Below are 20252 nucleotides of genomic sequence, written 5' to 3'. Positions count from 1 at the left end.
CATTGCACTTCATGAACAAACAACAAATACTATACTGATAACGTACAGACAAACATCAGATAACAATTACACAAACCCGTACAGAAGTGCGAAATCATACACATATACCATACATTCAAATATAAACCTTATCTCTATCGAAATAAGAATTAATATAACCTTTGGACGCGTTTAGAATACAAATATGTACAGTTCACTAATTCGTTCAACTTTAAATATATGGAACGAATTATATGTCTTATTACGATAGATATAGCGATGAGAATTACTTGTACATCGATACATGGTGGTCTGTTTATACATTTGCACGTGAGCGATCTCAGTCGGCACATGTCGTGCAATTTATTAAGTAACGAAGGACAATCCTAGTGAAGTGCGTATTTACTTACTAAATTGAGTAAGGTCAGGCATCTAGTGGCTAGTGAGTATTAATATACGTACCGACTTCAGAAGAGGGTATCATGAGTTACACGAGGGAAATGTACAATTATATTTGAAGAATGGATTCATTTTTAGTAAGCGAGATAGCATACGTAGATGTTCAGAAATTATATGTAACTTTAATTATATTTAATGAACGTAATTAATATAATTTAATTGATGGAAAAGGATAGTTACTTTTTCCAGTTCTCCTCGCTAGAATCTTCATTTCGAACCGGTGCTAGATTAAGATTTAATGTTATCCTTTAATGTCGATTCAGAAGTGCTCGTAATGTGTTACTTGAATCGAGGGGACGATTGCTGTTTTTTTTTAATTTGCAACGTACGAACAACCCGGCATATGATTTTAATACACGCGTGTCATATGATTTGTAATCAGAACGCATCACACGGTAAGTTATTACAAGAACTATTATACGTATAAGTGAAATAAACTTTTTACACATATTCAATATATGAGGAAAATTCACTGATTAAACCACTGTTCGTTTCGTACAGTGAAAATTATTAAATTTAAAAACGATATCAAATAAAACCGGCGACGAAGAAATCGAAGAAGCCAGTCAGCTATAAGCCTAAGTTTCGTCCTCTGTTCGCCTCCTTTTGTTTTGTAATAATTTGTTCAAAGGAACGTTATTGTACAGTGGTTTGGCTCAACTCTTAACGACGCTCAAGGCGATACGCCCACAGAGGAGATTACGATCTATTTTCAGTTCTGATCCTCTTATGAACCTTCCGAATTGTTGATATTTAAACTCTCGTCTGTCTGCGACTTTATTTTTCTAGGAATTTTGCTTATTTTAAAACAAAATTGGGCATGGTTTGAGGGGCTAGGAAAGAAAGCAATCACAAACCTGCAGGATATACAATCCATTTTAATATACATATATGAACATATACCGGCCGTGTGATTCCGTCGCGTTAAACGTTACTGATCTATCTGATATTTTTTCCCGTCTAAATCATCTTTCATTTATACGATTTGGGGCTCATTTTGAGAACAGAGATAGTCCAGTTGCTACAATAAATCTCAAACGACGATTTCGGGCTTCAGCCCTAAAAGCACGACTTAATTTAAATGAGATTCGTGCTCACCGTGTGAAGGAAAACATCCCAAGAAACCTGCATGGGTTGTGCACTTATTATTATGAAATAATATATAATGTAGATGTTTGCATGAAACGCGTTTGAAACCAGTGCTTTAGTGTGTTACGGTTGCGTTTGTGGCGTTGTTCTTATATCCTAACAACACTCAAGGCGACAATACATGCCACTTGTACCGTTTGCAATGGAATATGCTCTATTTAAAATAAAATAAAAAATATTTAAAAATCCATGTAAACTTTTTCTTTGTTTATCTATTCATCTTGCCTTTATATCTGAGTCACTAGACCTTATAAAAGTCTATGAAAGGCTTATCAAACATACCTATATGGCTGTTACGATGTTGAAATGATGTTTATTATATTATGTAAGTTTACAGATTTAAATATATACACCGAAATGTTTTCTTTATCTGTGATATAATACAGAAATAACAATAAAAATAATAATCTTTCAAATATAATTGTAAAATATTGTATTAAAAAATATATATCAATACTAAAAATACAGGGAAATATATTATAAAATGTAGAGCAAACATTACACGTCACACGCACAAACACGCATACCCCATCTCGTGTGACATAACGACACGGTGGCCACAGTGCGCCCGCGCAGGAACCGGGTCACGGCTCACGCACACAAGTGCACGCATGTGACGGATTGCGGATGCATCGAAATTCTGAGTACGATACTATTTGAAGGAGGAAAAGAGAGGACGCACACTCTTTCGTAATTTTAAGGTATTTTTAGATGTAAAAATTTTAAATATGATGAATTATGTGAAAATATATGAATTGAAGAATTATTTATGTATGTTATTACGCAATTTGGGGGTTTGTTTTTAAGGTTTATTTTCAAATGTTTTGAGAAAAGGTTTTTAGGTGGTTTAAAAGCCTGTGTACAAAAGTGGACTCTTATTGTATTATTATTTTTTGTTATTGGCATTATATTTGTTACATTCAGAACTCTTTAATTTTGACAAATTACACATATAGGTTATCTGCCTGTACGTATCTCAGGATGAGGACCAGACGTGCATTAAAAATCTTATCGGTGCGTTGCGAGTTATTACGAATTATTACTGGGATAGATTTTTTATTGACACATATATAATAAACAAGTTAAAAAAACAATAAAAAAACCTTGTCTCTGTTAAGTCGAAATTTTATTTATTTATTTTATGTTAGAGGTGGCAAACGAGCAGGAGGCTCGCCTGATGGAAAGTGACTACCACCGCCCATGGATATCTGCAACACCGGGGGGCTTGCAGGTGCGTTGCCGGCCTTTCAGGAAAGAGTACGCTCTTTTCTTGAAGGTTCCTAAGTCGTATCGGTTCGGAAAGACCGCCGGCTTTTGAATTTGTTATTAGTAACTGAATAGCGCTTGCGCTAAACATCGCATGCAGAATTACAGTGAGAAAGAGTCTTATATTTGGGGGTTATAATAATAATAGATAAAATTAATTAAAAAAAAACATAATTTATATTATTTTAAAAACACATTCAGTATTTAATTAGCAAGTGGGCTTTACGTTATGAATCACCTCCACGGGCCAATGTAAGTTACAAGTCATTATGTATTAAAATATATTTTAATTCTTACACACTTCAAGTTATCCAAGTATTATAATATGAATATTTAAAACGTTCACTATTTAGTCTTTGGAATGACACTGACTTCACTCGAACGGTATGAAGGGCAGGGGACAGGTGTGCACAGTTGTCCAATTTTTTTAATTAAAAAAAGAACTAATTTCGACCGCAGGTGATACTAATCTAAAATCCTTTGTTTTCTATGAGAGATAAGAGATTAAATGATAAAAAAATCGTAATTATTATGAGTCGTCATAATTTAGAACATTTTGTTTATAGGATGTCGTTCTTGGGTTATTATTTACTAAATATTCTTCAATCCAATAACGATTTATTTATATTGTCATATCAAGCTCGTACTTATATCATCATTAAAAAGAAATAACTTGTAAATGTCCCACGGTTGGGCAAAAGTCCCCAAGGGTTAGTTTATACGCTTGTGGCAGAATTTCATCCAACATATACCGATTTTTCTCACAATATTTTTCTTCGCCGCAAAGCACTAGATGAGTTTTAAACCCAAATTAAGCACATGAAAAATCTGTGCTTGCCCGGCTTGAACCCGTAGTCTTGGTTCACATTAATCACTGAATCATCTCGGCTCGTATTCTCTCACATAAGCATAACAAGGCATTTGTTTCATTATTTTTCATGCTTAATGAGTAATAGTTAATGAGACAAATATTTACACTTCATCGTAGGCTACTAGTAAATTGTGCCTACATTGCGGGGTCTGTGGTTAGATTGCCGAGGTAGTGAAAGAACGAAATCAAACAATTTGTTTATTATTTACTTAACATTGTTTTTACTATGACTCATACAAATAAGTAAAATAGAAATCCCCGGCACATATTTTAAGGTTAGATTTTCTAAGTGTTTTTCGTCCAAGTTTCTTAGTACTTATTTCGTTTGAGTTTCGTGCCGGTTCTACATTCCGAACATTTCGTAGCTACATTCAATTTAATAACTAGGTGAAACTTTAATTATTTTTATTTTTGTCAACAAATTATTACAAATCAACGAAGAATCATTAAAACACGTTACGCGTTGATGTGAAGGTAAGGCAGGGACGTGTCTGTTATGCGGATGGTAAAACAAATAAAAAATAGATTGATGTTAAAATCTGAAGCGCAAGGCTCAAAGGACTCCGCAATATATACCAGTAGATTGTACTGTAACAACAAATTCTTAGTAGTAAAAACTTAGTCCAAAACACGATATTAAGCGTCAGAAATTATCCTTTGTGCGAGCCCACCGGAGTAGGTACCATTCATTCAACATTTGTATATTTTACCGGCAAACACTTAATTTTGTTGTATTTTATTTTAAGGTTGAGTGAGACAGTGCAGCTACAGGTAAAGTGTAATTCATATATATATATGTATACATTACCTTGTGATGTCTATGTGCAGTGTGATCACTTGTCATCAGGTGGCCCGTTTGCCAGTCTACTTACCAAAGACATTAAAAAATACGGCATTTACTATAACATATAGAGGATACACTCATCAATAGCATATCTCCGTAAGGTGGTAACATTTCACGAATGAGTTACAAAGTGAGTTCTTGCTAATAACACAGCCGGTAATATCCTGCGAGTAGGTGCTAACTGGCTAATTATATTGAATACATTGTTAGGAATCGTACAATTATGTTTTAAAGCTGTCAACTGAGTTCTTTGGTGTCGATATTATTTAGAAATTATTATTATTTGTGTCATTTTGACATGAAATAAATTAATGTACTTAGAAGTTGGTTTTTGATTGTTTCTATGTTTGTACATCAGTATCAAATAGTTGTTATTTGTATAAATATAATGTCTGTGATTAATTTCGTTACCAGGAACAGCAAATCCGTGCTCGTTTTGTTAGGTATGTATTTATAATATGATTTGATAATAAAACTGTTACGTCTATAAATAAAAGTTGAACGCACATCCTGAGTGGAACGAGGAAAATGAGCGATTTGCTTACAAGTTGACGTTGTTATGTATGCGTTACCGAATGCGTCAATTATATGAAATATATTTTTAATTCATTTAATTAATTACGTTTGTTTACTTGTTTTCTTTGGATGTTGTGTAAATATTATTAAAAGTATAGGTTCGTAAGAATTACATTCATATGATAAAAGTTATATTAACATTGAATCCATGGGATTACCATTGTGTGGGATTAAGTTCTGCCACTTGGATATATGCCCACCGAACTGCACTGGAGCGTGCGTGGTACAAGTTGATACTTTTTCTAAATAAATAATGATGATGATTTAATACTTTTATATTTAACATTGCTTCGTTGGTCTAGTGGCTAGCTTAGAAGGCTTCTGATCCCGAGGTCCTGAGTTTACACACTGCTACGGACCAATAAAAGTTATTCGTGTAGTATTTGCCGTCTCATCGGATTATGAGAGCGAGGAGTTTGATAATATTACATGACCAGCACAGTTACAAATATTTTTAGCATTGCCAATTTAATCGCAATTTAAGAAACCTTGGATGAATACCCCTTGTATTGCTCGGTACACGATTATGTAGACGAGCAAAAATTGCGGATTCAGGATATAACTTAGTAGGAAGTTAGAAGTACATTTTTTAATTGAATCCTGTAAAATGACAATTCATAAATGCCCATGATTTTCGCCACTCTGGTAAATCGGTCAGGAGAACATTATTTCAAGTTTATTTTCATACAGCGATAAGCGTGTACCAATTTTGGCACAATCGGCACAACGACACGTATGGACATGAAATAGATTGAAATTAACTTAGGGCCAAAACATATTTGCGTCAGTAACAGAATGAGGTCGATATGACGGCGTCACCTTGACACGATGGCCCATATGTTGTATCTCAGATATTAGCGCGAATTGTTCAATACTAGGAAATTGAAATTATTGGGAAAACATTCAACTGCACAGATTTTTCCTCGGTGCTCTTATCCTGAATGCTAACACAGAGAAAATATCATTCAAAGATTTATCAATGTTTTAAAATCTATTTGTAGATTTTATAGAATCTTTAGTAACTTAAATATCCATTTTTATTTCACGTTATGTATTTATTAGTATTTCTAAGTTTATTGATAAAACTTTAAAAACCTTTCCGTAAATTTAAAGATTATCTTTAATTTGTATTATGTGGTACCAAAACCTATAGTGTTACTCAGTCTAGGGTCATTTCGGACTTGCCGTCCCATCAGATTGTAAGAGTTAAGGAAGAGAGTTTACTTGCTTGTCAACGTACGTCTCTCTTCAGATTGAAGATGGTCGAAATCATTATAATATATTTAAAATTATCTTTATTTTTCCATTTCAATTCGTTTGTGCAGCAAAAGCATTCCTTAAGAAAAGTTTCGTATGCTTTGGAGTTGCTTGTATGTGACGTGTAGGAATAAACTAAACTTACGTTTGTTACTTGTTACTCAAACACGATCGGTTACAAACGTACAATAATGTTACATACAAAATGTAAATCTCACATAAATCTCAGTATTTACATGTTACAAAGCGGACGGAAAAGATTTTTAATTACTCATAAGTGTATCTAATATTTAAGAATAAGAGCCGAGATGACCCAGTGGTTAGAGCGCGTGCATCTTAATCAATGATTTCGGGTTCAAACCCAGCCAAGCACCACTGAATTTTCATGTGTTTAATTTGTGTTTTTTTTATTTTTGTTCATTTCGTGCTCGGCGATGAAGGAAAATATCGTGAGGAAACCTGCATGTGTCTAATTTCAACGAAATTCTGGCACATGTGTATTCCACCAACACGCATTAGAGCAGCGTGGTGGAATATGCTCCAAATCTTCTCCTCAAAGGGAGAGGAGGCCTTAGCCCAGCAGTGGGAAATTTACAGGCTGCTAATGTAATGTATGTAATGTATCTAATATTTTATTGCTTCATAATTTTAAATATTAAAATAATATGAATCGTTAGTTTTATAAAAATATACAATATACTTTTTGTAAGTATTCAGATTTCGTTGATAAATTTTGTTCAAGTTTAGTTTTTGTTAAGCTTAAAAAATCAACGTTAGTATCCGAGATCTTGATGCCTCTCACCCTCGGGGATTCAGTAAGTGGTACCATACTTAAGCGGCGGTGACTACAAACGAGAAGATTACTTAATATAAGTGCCACAGATAATACATTAATATTTTCTTTTAAAGTCAACATTTCATTAATTCACCTGACTAAACATGTTTTTTAATTTCGATTTCACGATATACAAATTTGAAATAACTAAAATAATCATTTGGACTTATTTATCGAAACGTGAATTCTACTTAATTAAGTCTCCCGTAGAGTATTAAATGTCTTTGTAAAAACATCCATTATTTTTTTTTAGCGAAAAAATTAACAAAACTTTTTGACTCGGTTTATATATAATGTTGCTCTTATGTAAATATACCCTTTTTATTCAAAGCATTACGTTATTTTTTAAGATTGCTTAGTTGATAGCTCATCAAATCTACATAGTCTTTGTATTCATTCTGAGAAAATACGTAATTAATAGAAGACATTTAATATGCGACCTATTTTTATAATTATTTTGTCAACTCTGTATTGTCATATTTTTGTGTTTAGATATTTTGCTGGTGATGTTATAAGACAATTGATTAATTATGTATTTTATTAAATAAAATAAAATCATTAAATATGTCATTATTATAATAATATTCATAAAATATTTTAAAGAGTATAAACGATCATTATTAGCAAGTATTCTCTAGTTACATTCATGTAAAGAGGTTTATTATCGAAATAAACCGATAGCTAAGAGGACAGGCAGTTAAAATACACCATTAGAGATTGGCAACACAGAGAAAGCTATATTAGCCTTGTAAGGCTTTCTCTTCCGGCCGCGGGGGGCGCCACTAGTGCTTATTGAGAAAAACTTGTAACGACAACTTTTCCCATTGCCGTGTTCTGTTTATAGTTATTAAAATCTTGTTGATATATTTTATGTTGTAAGCCGTTGAAAAGGTTATGTATATAAAATGTTTATTGGTTATTTACATATGAGAGAGATACATAAAAATTTATAAAATTAATTTTCACTCAGAAAAATGGTGATTACTATAAGTCCTATTTCTTGGTTCTCCCCGGTAGAACTATAATCTACACCGCGAATAGGTGCCAAGTTTACAAAAGTGCTTATAGAAGAGCTTACTCGAAAAAATAATATTTAGTCTTTTTAATATAATATTTGACGAGTCAAAAATAAGCGTTATAATATGGATAAACGACGGTTTATCCATATTATAACTGATACATGCATGTATGTATAATATAGTTTATACTTTTTACCTAGATTTAATATTCAATTCTTTTCTTTAACTTGACTTTTTTTGAACCCTCTTGAATAAAGTGATTCTTGATCTACTAATATTTTATATTATACAAATTATTATACTAATCAAAGAATGATTAAATTAAATAATTTAAAATAATATATTATTCACATTTATTGTTATAGTTATCATAAATACCTACTCACTTTTATAATGTTTTATAGCAAAGTCAATAAGGAACTTGCTTGTAATTTTAATAATTATGAAACTTTCTAATGGTCAATGGCTAAATGCTGACTTGGTAAAGCGGGTAATCGCAAAAGGAAAATCACTCTTCCTCGAGCGGAAATTGAAAGTGGATTGAGAGAAAACTGCATCGTTAAACATAAAACTATTTAATGTACACTCATACTACATCGAGCGACATCTATCGACACAAAAATGAACAATACGCTCAAAGCAGCGCTATCTACAATAGTTTGGTAAACTATAAACTTGTATAAGTTCAGCTAGTCCGCACTAGGTGTCACTATTACACTTAAACGTAAGTTCCTAATTGTAGTAGTGTAAGTTGTATTTAATGAGGTAGTGAATATTAGACATAAAAACAATCTTACCTTTTCCTCCACCAGCATCATGTACTTGAGGTTTCCCACTCGGCACTCGTTGCATTGGAGACGCGTTTCCATAGTTCATACTCGTTCCATTATAATCAGAACTCATAGGTTCTTGCTTTATACCACTAGATGTCGCTGCTAATTTCTCAGCGAGCAATGGATTTGCAGAAGCAATATTGTACCGTCCATTATTAATATTATTCGCCACTGCATGGTTAATAGCACTAGTGCCCGATCTCAATAATTGTTGCAAGCGTTGTTGTCCATTATTTGGCAGAGATAGTTGATTATTTTGTTGATAGTATGAACCTTGCAGCTGGCTCCCCGAGGGTGGCGATATGTTGTTATTTTCTTCTTGCTGAAAAGGAAAGGAGCATTCCTCTGCAGCTAAGTCTTTTCAAATTCGATCAGAATTTATTTTAAGTATTTTTTTATTATACTAATAATTATATAAATTATTTGATTTAATATTTGGCAAGGACACTTTAGCATGCAAATTATTTAACTATAAAATGTAATGTGTTTAAACAAAAGGTAATAAATTATTTTAGTTAAAAATCACACCTTTATTTCAATAGGAGGCGCAGAAGATGCAGTGGAATTGGTCAAATCAGTAAAAAAAGTGTCGAAATTATCAAAAGCGGTTTCTCCCAGTTGCTTAAGAATGTCATCTGGGTCTGCAGCTTCGGAGCCGTCCGCCTCCAGGGTAAGACCGCCCACGAAGTTAGACAGCTCTGCTTGCGATAACTCGCCGAGAGATGTCGCCATTTGCAGTTGCAGCTGAGTCGCACTGTGTCCACTCGCGGCTACCGCGTCCTGAAAATAGTATAAGAAAAATCAATTAGTATACTTTAGTCGTTTAAGAATTTAATTGGTCAATTTAATAGGGCATGATTTACAAAAAATGTTTTGTTAAATTTATTGTTTTTTAATATATATATATTTCAAGTTAGATCTGGTCAGTTTAAAATATTAATATAGTAATTACCACATATATAAATATTACCTGCAGGCAATTGGAGAGATCGACCATCCTGCCCTCATTCTCCGCTGACCACCATTCGTCTTCAATAAATGGCATCGCCAACGCCGGCACCGACGGCGCATGCGTCCCCGCCACCTTGCGCGTCTCGATCACGCCAGATGGCGCTCTTACACTAACACAACACACGCGCTCGCGATCAACAACTTAAACTACACTCTAATAAATTCGTTTTTAAAGTTTGGCAGTGTTTGGACGGAACGTACATTATTCGATGTATATTATTATGTGACGCTTAGGTACTCAGAGGAACACATGACGGTATTCGCGTTGGCTCGTCAGTTCAGCCAGGTTACCTCACCCCCAATAAATCACTTCTCTTCAACAGCGACCTGCGAAAACGATAAGAGTAGGCTCTCACGCATTTCAAAGATAAATCCTACCCAGGCCTTCACTAACCACTCTTTTACTTTATTTAACAACAGTCATATTTGATCGTTGAAGGCATTACTATCAAAATAAACTAAGTTAATTAAACAAAAACAATAGGGTTTAAAAATCATACATATTAATAAGCTTGCAAAATATTACGAAACATATATTTTAGAAGAAAAATGGTAGTGTAACGAGTTCACCTGGCGACGTCCCGATGTATGTCGAACCTGCGTCGATGCGGCATAGAGGCTGCGTGCCCCGCCTACACCCACTGCGCACGCGCTTCTCCCTGCAAACAGTAAATGACGCTCATAATTATCTTTAAACGTTTATATTCATAATTTCATCGTTATACATATTAAAGGAATGTCTTTATTTGATTGAATAATTAGAAGAACATATTTTAGTTAGAAAGTGGTGTTTTTTTTTCTATGTGAACGAATGATAAGTCAAATCTAGGCAAATATTTATAAATTTAATATTTTAATACATAGATGGGTTGAAGCATGGGTATGACCATATTAATATAAACACGTCACACGTGATGAGACGTATCTTAAAACTCAAAATATGTCGTAAATTTTTATAGTATAAAAATAATTAATAGATTATTTTCCTTAAATATTTTATCATAAGGTATGTATCTCAATATATTGTCTTCATAGTATGACAAAACTATACGCTAACTGTAGGCTATGGTCATCCGTTATAAAAAATGTAAAGCTGAACTTTTTAAATTATAACAATGATTGTTTCTCAACACAATGAATGTCATTATTAGAAAAAATAAATAATGTAGCTTTGAAAATGTGCGGAAAGTAATTTAAACAAGACGTACAAACGAACAATAAAACAAAAAGTGTTCATATTCAGCCTCTCTCTATAATTGCTGAGTAGCGTACAAAGATTGACTTTTGTTTTCTATGAACTTCCTAGGTGCTTTCTTAACCATTGTTTTAATTAATTGTTGTAGGTATAATTAGTATTACATTTCGTTTAGTAATATTTTATTGTTTAGGTTTTTTCCATTTCGCTGTCTTGTGAAATCTGTTTTTTTTAATGTTAGTTTTAAAATAGTTGAAATACTAATAATATATTCAGTAACTAAACATTATAAAGTAAAATATATGCTTGATTTCTTTAAACTTGAAGCAAAGTTAAATGTGTCTTTTTTTTTTTGAAAGCTGGATGATTGGTTTTGCTCAGCACATTAAAGTTACATTAACTATGTATCAATTTAAAAAAAAATGTTTAATTACATTTTAATTATCCGTTAATTATTTGTGATCGGCATTTCGCCTACATCGTAAAGATGAAACTACAAATAAATTCAGCACGAAAACGGATTATGCAATAGATCGATTTCACGTTAAGAGAATAATTTAATGTTTTATATGCATTTTTAATTTGTAAAGTGTCAATATATCATCACGGTGAAAAGTGAAATGAAACGATGTGGCGTGACTAGAACGTTGACTCGGCGGCCATATTGCAGTTGTCATGGAAACTGCGCACATGCAATCTAGGCATTACGCAATATTTTGTGAATATGAAATCAATTATTCATCTTGTTTTCGATTATAATTATACGACTGACTTACAAACAAACATGTTTTGTATATTATCAGTGTAATTAGGTAGAAATATCAATACACAAAATTATTATTGTAAAACGATGTATTAAGATGAAGATTATAAATAAAAATAAATTACTTTATAGAACTAGTTTCTCTAAAAAGTAAGTTAGTAATTGGAAACTACTTGGGATATTTTTTTTCTACCTTTGAAAAGTTACTATTACTAGTCCTACTATTTATTTTCAAAAATGTAGTTTTATAGTTAATGCATTGTTAAAAAATAATAAATAAATAGATAAATCATAATTAATCTTTAGTATTATTTCATATTTTTCCCTTGGTTCTATAATATTAGATAGACTCCAGTCGACCTTGGTTCGATTACTTCCTACTGCATGCTACTATGAAGACCTTGTTGTATACTATCGCAACATTGGCAATGAGTTCGACATATCAAGATAATATCTAATTTATTCAGAATATCAGCGAACAACATGATTTTATATCATATTTACATTTACTGACATTTTGTATTTAAATTTGATTAATAATTTCCAATTAGCGCCATCTATTATCAAATAGTTATCGTGATTTAAAGTATTTTAAATTTTAAATTATTAATTTAAAATTATATAGTAAAAATAAATTAAAACAAAGAATGTTATTCAGGTTTATAGCTATAATGCTTTCATAATAGCTGCAATTAAATACATTATTGGAGTTAGGAAGAGCCTTCAACATTCTATCACGAGATCGCTATGACTGCAATGCCAGTATAAAAACATGTTTCAAGTCTAACAACTTGTGAACATTTTGATTCATTCTTATTTGCTTGTTAGTTTGATCTTATGAATTATTCAGAACTGAATAATATTTAATTAAAATAACATTGGAAATATGTTTATATTCACATTTTATTGTTACTAATTATTTAATAATTATAAATTTTATACCGCATCAATTTTAAATACAAAGGCATATATTTACGAATATATTTACGTTTACTTTTATTAAAATAAGAATAATTATGAAATATTTTTTTCGCATTTACATTTCGATAAAATTTAATATTTAGAGCGAATACGAAACGCAACTGTAATGATGTCAATAGTCACTTTGACAGTATGGACTAACTGTCAGTTTAAATGTTTGTTTTTATTTATGAAAGCTTTGAATAACTAAAAATGTCTTCGGAATCGTCATCTGAATCTGAATTAAGCGCTTGTAGTTCAAAATTCGACCCATCTAAGGCTTTATATGCTCCTAAGCCTAAGCTACCCGTTGAAAATGCACCAATGTATGAAAATTTACAACAATTCGAAGCCGCTCTAAAGTATGAAAGTTTAAATACATCATCTATCATTTCCGTAGGACGTCATGAATTATTTCAGAAGCGTGAAGAAGAGAAGGAAAGAAAGAAGAAAGAGCAAGAAAGATTATTAGAAGAAAAGAACAAACAGCGGTTCGCTCAATATGAAGGTACGTTTTGAGGTTATATTGTGCGCATAAATGTGTATATTTATAGTGCTATGCTAATGTATGTCACATTGAGGGTATATTTCGTGTCAAAATTTATTAAATATAATATTTTAATGAATACGTATGGAAAATTGACTTTAAACCTTCATTTAAATAATAAAAAAATTAAAGAAATATTTTATTACAAGATAAAAACTAAGCTTAATTAAAGTTTATAAGCATAAACTTTAAGTTTCTAATTTAGATAATTGTACAAAATATCTTATGATTTTTTGTTTCATAAGTATTGTTACGTCACAATCCCCTTTTTAGGCATAATAATTAATTTTATATATGGCTGAAAGCTACTTCTTACTAAGACAGATGCATATATCTGAAGATTGCGGGCTAAAATGTAGACAAATACCAATGCCACTCCTTATGGCTAATTCTTCTTATTCCTCTTAGGCTTAGTACTAAAAGTTAACTTAATTCTTCATAAAGTATTACTAATCTATTACAAGACCAATACCAGAAGCAGTATGGTGGAAATTCACCTTTCTCTATACTAAGAGAGATCACTTTCGCCTAACTGATGTTGTCATTTTTAATTCTTGCCATAAATGATCACTGACACTGACTTTTATACTTATGAGAATGGAAATGTTTGCCTTTTATTGTTGCCGTATGTTTAACAATATTTATGTGATACAGAATACTAGACATTTTAAAGGCAATTCAGTCGATTTAATTACAACTTAACTATAAACCACACCTTATATTAAGTTATTTGGCATGTTATTAAGCAGAATTAGACATATAAAAGTTGCCTATGTTCTTCCTTTAAGATCAAGCTTGCTTCATACTAAGTTACATTGAATTTGGGTCAGTAGTTGGCTGTGAAACAGCAACTGAGACAGATAAAACTGAATATTATCATTTTTTATTTTTTATTTAAGTTATTACACTAATAATATACATTTAAAGCTGTTTATATATATATATGTATATCAGTAACAAGTATGTAACACAGTCATATACTTGATCACATAGTGATGTCCAACCGAGTGCGAACATTTGTCTATTATGTTAAGTCATGCAAATATTTTTTTATTCAGTAACCGTTATAACTGTAGTTTTGTTAGACCCTCAAGTTCCTAGTATGTTACACAGCTATGGTTACATGTGCGGTCATGTGAAGGTATAAACATTTGCATACTTTTTTTTTATGTAAGTTAACAGTTTAGAGGTTGTGCAGTGCATGACATTCGGTATTAGTATTTATATATACAAATATGTAGAACTATTTTGTTAAATCATTTTTTTTTATTTTTATTTCATATACTAAGAAAAATATATACTATGTTGTTTTGTCCCTTATGTATTATATATATGTATAATCGGCTATATGGCTAGATAAGACTTCAAAAGGAAACAGCAATGTTTGTATTACTGTTTGACAGTAATTCAATTATTATTAAGTTATTACGGAACTAAGATCCTAACGATTTGTTAAAATTAAATGGCTGATTAAATATATTTTTTAAAAAGGTATAAAGTACGAATAATTTCGAAATACATATTGCGATGTCTGTATCGTCGTTGATATAATTAAACTTTGAACAGCCCACGTCTCACATACGTCATTAGTAATATACTCGTGAAATGTTCATTTCTACCTCAGTAAAACCGCGAGTGGTGTCAGTTAACAGTTAACAGACATCAACCCTTTCCCACGTGCGCACGTCACCACTCAACAGCCACTACCCCAGGTCACGCACGAGGTCATTCTAGGCCGTTCAACGCTCGGCTCTGTGTCACCGACGGTCGTTCCCCCCGGCCGGGATAAACGGCCCCGTAGGGTCACCATGCGTGAAATGTCCCGGTGGGATAAAAATGTTCTCCCGCTCTATTGGTTTTTAAAATAAGAAGAAATATTTAATTGTTTATTTAATACGTTTAATATTACTGATACAACCGCAAATGTCAATCCTGAGAAGAAATGCAATGCAATGCAATCATGTTTTTTTAATGGAATCCAAGACTGATCTTTATTTATAACGATGGTAACCTTGCAAAGTTATACAATGTTTGTAAAATAGACCTTTTTTTAGGTAGCTCATTAACTTGTCTAAGAAAAAATGAAATTAGTGCGACTGGAATAAATGAAAATAGTTTTACGAAAAATTCATTCAAAATAAAACAACGAAATATCATTTAAAATCATGTTAAATCAACATCGATAAAATTCGCGTAACATACAAATGTATTCATCATTTAGGACCCTCTCGGTTTTTTAATTTGGTTAAAAATATCAATATGTCCAAGCTAATTCGATCGTCTGGTAAGTTCAGGCCACCCAGTCGCTTGTACGACTTCGACGCGTGCGATCGGTCGGCGGACCGTGTGAATGAAATAGTTAGGGATGAATAGCCACTATTTATCATAATTAATCTTAATATCCACGCCGAGGGTTGCACGTAAAGTAACATCCATTAAAACAATTATTGATTCAAACACAATCTTGATTTTGTAAGTATGTTTTCTTTATAAAGTTCATTCGACTCTGACCTTATACAGGTGTCACAAAAGCGATAATGAAATTCAAATATATCTAAAACGATGACTTTTCTGTTAGGTCATATTATTGTGGATTATCATGAGCTAGGTTTTTGGGACAGCCTGTACATACTTTTATGGTGATAATCATCCAGTTAAATGAATATAAAATGAGACGATGTGATTCGTAAATTCAATGAATGATTCATGTAAAAGAATGATTATTTTTCTCGTGTCCTAAAAAAGTTCATTGATCTTTATAATTATTTGGATATCCATTTTGTCGCCGAATTCATGAACAGTTGTGTATAATATAGTACTATGTATATGTTTTCTATATATATATACATATATATATATACATATATATTTCTACATAGTCTATATTGCAATAGGTGCAAAAAATATTATAGATACATATTAGTCTTTGTCATATATATATATATATATATATATAATGCAGAAATACATACTTGAATTTAAAATAAAATGAGTATAATATGTAACAATATGTTTTAATATTAATATATTAATAATATTGATAATACAAAGTTTTAATCCAATTTCTTATTTTTTTTTATAATCTCGAATATTCATCGTTGAGAGGTGTTCGAAATTCAAAATCTTTGAAAAAACATCGCGTCTCAATCAGGCAAAGCTATCGTTGAGAATAAAATTAAATAAAGCCGGTCTATTATTGTCTATGGTAAACGTGTAGTGCACATAAACTAGCTATTCTGATGAGCGATGATATGTTGATCTTAATTTATTTCAATTTATCTAGTAATTGAGACGTACCTATGATCGCTTGTAAACAAACTGTACGCGCAAACAATTATTGCAAGGTTAATGACCTTATAGAATCACTGAATTTCACAAAGTCATTGCTTGAAAAACGATTTTCTTTAAAAAATATACATTACATCATTACTGTATGTAATAGAAGAGAATATAATTGAAATATGTCGTACTACAATTTACTTAAGAAAATGTCCTACGTGCATTTGCATAATTTATAATTGAATTAGCTGGCTGTCCCGGGTTCGTACGCGTAGAAGGGTCTATATAAAACGTTTATATCGAAGGACAAACAGAAAATTTGTTTTTCGCGCCAAAGCTTCATCGCATTCGGACCAATACTGAACCAATGCTGGACCGATGCTAAAATTATTCTTTTTTATTTATATAGTAGATGAATAAGCTTAACTTTCGAAAGGAGTCTTTTATTGTAATTTGTGTTTCTTGTAATAAAGAAGACTACGTCACAACACTATTTACATACATAATGAGCTTATCCACATTTAAATAAGCAGTTTTTACAGTGAAAACTGTTATTAATCCCAAAGTATAGTGAAACAATTTTATATACTATAAGCCCAAGTAAGGCGAAGCGAGACCAGGCCGGCTCATTTGTATATCACACTCAACAGTTTCGTATTCCACCGCAAAACATCGTTGCCTCAGATCACTGTTTCGGTTTAAATAGTGACTCAGGGTAATTAGAAACACAGGGAACGTGGCTCGTTGGCACAGCGTTGGCGATGTGTGGACGTATCGTATGTTTATGTATATGTTACGGCTTATCAACATCGTACAGATATAACACCTTTCTGCTATTGTTGATAAGCAAAGTACGTAGCTTTACACTTTTGGGCAATGGTCTACCTTCACGCTGTTCTGATATATGTATTCAAGGTGTTATACTTCGTAGACGAGCACGAGGTGAATATTACGAAAACCGTGCTTGGTTAGATTGAAATTCGCGATCTTTGGTTTTGTTCTATCCACTAGGCCATCTCGGTTATTTAAAAGTGCTTTAATTTTATATGATTAAGCGATACTCGTGTACGTGACGTCACTTCAGGGCTGTCGGACAGACAACCTTGGACGTTTCAAGATTTTTTGGGTACAGTTTGAGTCACAACGAAAAGTCAGTGTCACTCAATATAAAAATAATAATAACGAAATAGAGTTTGGTAAAACCAGCAATTATAACGTTTTTTAATATATAATCAAGTTTTGTATACTTCATTTTGTAGGACATAGATCTGTTTAGGTTTAAGAAGGTATTTTAACTTATTGTCTCTCTCTGACCGTTATAAGCATTCAAAAGACAGAAAAGGATAACAGAACCCATTGATGTCGTTGCATATCAACAATGGCAGCAGCGATTTGCATACGGCCCGTGACCCATAGCTCGTCCTTGTCTTATTATAATTATATAGGCTCAATCGGAAAGTTAGTAGATGCCCGTGTGGCCATGTGGTGACAACAGTTGTTCGGAGTGAGCTCGTGCATACGGATTGAACTTGTGTAAATACATAAAAATATCGGAAAATAATGCCTGCCAAAAGATATTGTTGTGTTATTGGGTGCAACAACTCCGAACAAAATAGTCGGCAATTAAAATTTTACTCGTTTGCGAGAAAAAGCCATGAAATTGACAGAAGGAAAAAGTGGATACAGGCTGTGAGACGAGTATGAGTAAATTTTACTCAATATTACATTTATTTATTCATTTCTCAAAATTATCGTCGTATATGCCTGTATAAGACGTGAGGACGAAATATAATAGGATTTTTTTTTCATTATGCGTTATTTCATATTTATCTTTTAGCAGTGCAGACAACAAACCGTGGGAGCCGAACGTAAACAGTCGCATCTGCAGTGCTCATTTTGTTGGCGGTGCGAAATCAACGATTGAAAATAGCCGATCGTATATCCCAACGATTTTTCCACCAATCTAAAAAAAAAGGGCTTCATCACAAGCAGCCGCTGCTCGACATGATCGACTCCGGAAACGAAAGATTTCAAATCCATCGGAGGTACACGTGGAGGCTGTAGTACAAGAAAATGTCGAAACAGGTTTGTGGAAATTCAGAAATATCTTTCTTCAAAAATATGAATACAATGGAAAAAAGGCAAACTATTACTGTTGCAAGAAGTTGGGGAGACGTCTACTTCTATAAGTGTAGACTGCCAAACAGATGCACATAATTGTCAAGAAGAACAAATAAAAAACAAGTAAAAATTAATGATTTAGTGTCGTTTGCATCAGATCTTAATAATACAATTTACAATATAAAAAATTTTTTTCATTTACCTTCAACGTAACATCGTACGGAGGGTTTGTTACCCTAGTTTCTGGTAAAACTTTTCCCTCGATGATACGTTTACGTTACTACATCGATAATTTCTCTCACGTTGGAGACATGCCTGCTTTCGAATTTTTTACCTAAAATTCAATTCAATAATAAGCGGCAACACATTCACTCGGAAATGTTAGATTTCTAATTTTTTTTGGTACATTACTTACCTTTTGATATCGATTTTGCATGAAAAAAATGTAAAGAGATTGATTGAAAACCACATTGGATTATCGTCGAGGTCATAACGTTAATTATTTTCCATTAATAATGACCTCGAAGTGCGTATGAATCATATACTATTTGGGAAGGCCCCAGTCAGCTGGGCATCTACGTATTGTCACCACTGTTAGGCGAGATGGCGCAACAGTAGGCGTTTCGCGATACGCACGGGGCCTATTGCAGAAAACATTCCCTCTTTTTCATCCACTTGTTTTTGTTCAGTCCGTTTTTATTACTTTTTTTTATTTAGAATAAATGTATATAAGTTGACATTTAACGTTACACGCGTCGTTATTGCAAAATAAATAACGTTCTGTTTTCTAATTTTTATTGATAACATTAAAGATCAATAGTTACAGATTAAAAAAATTGTGAATCGGTTTTCACATAGAGTATAAAACTGTTTTGTTTTTGCCTATTTATGTATGTATAAATAATTCATAGTAAACTAAAATATGTACAATGTATTAAAAATGAGGTACATTTTTTTTCCGCTTTCGTGTGCGTTTTTATTAGAAATTTACGTGTAATCGTAATGCGATGCGTTTATTTCGGATTTTATTTAGGGCTAGCATGCAATCGCATGATGGCGTACACCATTTTCCCGCTCGTTTGACGAAAATGGTGCGCGAAAGTTATTTGAGCAATAACGAAACGCACAGCTGGCCAGTTCCTTTGTAAGATGCTTATTTGCAATACGAACCTAATTCGAACGAGTTTGTAGATATTATCATTGTTTAATTAGCGTATCCATACCGTTTTAAAATAAGGAAGTTAGTTGAAACGACTTACTGTTGCGTATGCGCGAGATAGCGTTATTC

The 20252-nt window shown here is 32.4% G+C and overlaps 2 protein-coding genes across 3 annotated transcripts in view; one reads left to right on the top strand and one right to left on the bottom strand.

Annotated features, from left to right (window-relative positions):
* LOC113404464 (ecdysone-induced protein 74EF) overlaps positions 1–20252 on the bottom strand; it is a 151558-nt gene that overhangs the window by 81622 nt on the left and 49684 nt on the right. The window contains exons 4-8 of one of the 2 annotated variants that reach the window (XM_026645360.2): positions 10670–10758; positions 10301–10426; positions 10059–10209; positions 9617–9868; positions 9053–9410 (exon numbers count right to left, since the gene is read on the bottom strand). In XM_026645360.2, the coding sequence (XP_026501145.1) occupies positions 9053–9410; positions 9617–9868; positions 10059–10133 (685 nt within the window). In that variant the 5' untranslated portion in view covers positions 10134–10209; positions 10301–10426; positions 10670–10758. Of the gene's footprint in view, positions 1–9052; positions 9411–9616; positions 9869–10058; positions 10427–10669; positions 10759–20252 lie in introns of both variants that reach the window. The other variant, XM_026645359.2, reaches the window with a different exon arrangement.
* The window catches only part of LOC113404466 (U7 snRNA-associated Sm-like protein LSm11), a 29390-nt gene continuing 22314 nt past the window's right edge, over positions 13177–20252 (top strand). Inside the window, exon 1 of the mRNA XM_026645363.2 lies at positions 13177–13525. Coding sequence (XP_026501148.1) covers positions 13231–13525 — 295 coding nt within the window. The 5' untranslated portion in view covers positions 13177–13230. The remainder of the gene's footprint in view (positions 13526–20252) is intronic.

The sequence above is a fragment of the Vanessa tameamea genome, chromosome 5 (assembly GCF_037043105.1).
Source record: "Vanessa tameamea isolate UH-Manoa-2023 chromosome 5, ilVanTame1 primary haplotype, whole genome shotgun sequence".
Lineage (NCBI taxonomy): Eukaryota > Metazoa > Arthropoda > Insecta > Lepidoptera > Nymphalidae > Vanessa > Vanessa tameamea.
This window is presented reverse-complemented; position numbering and strand designations above follow the sequence as displayed.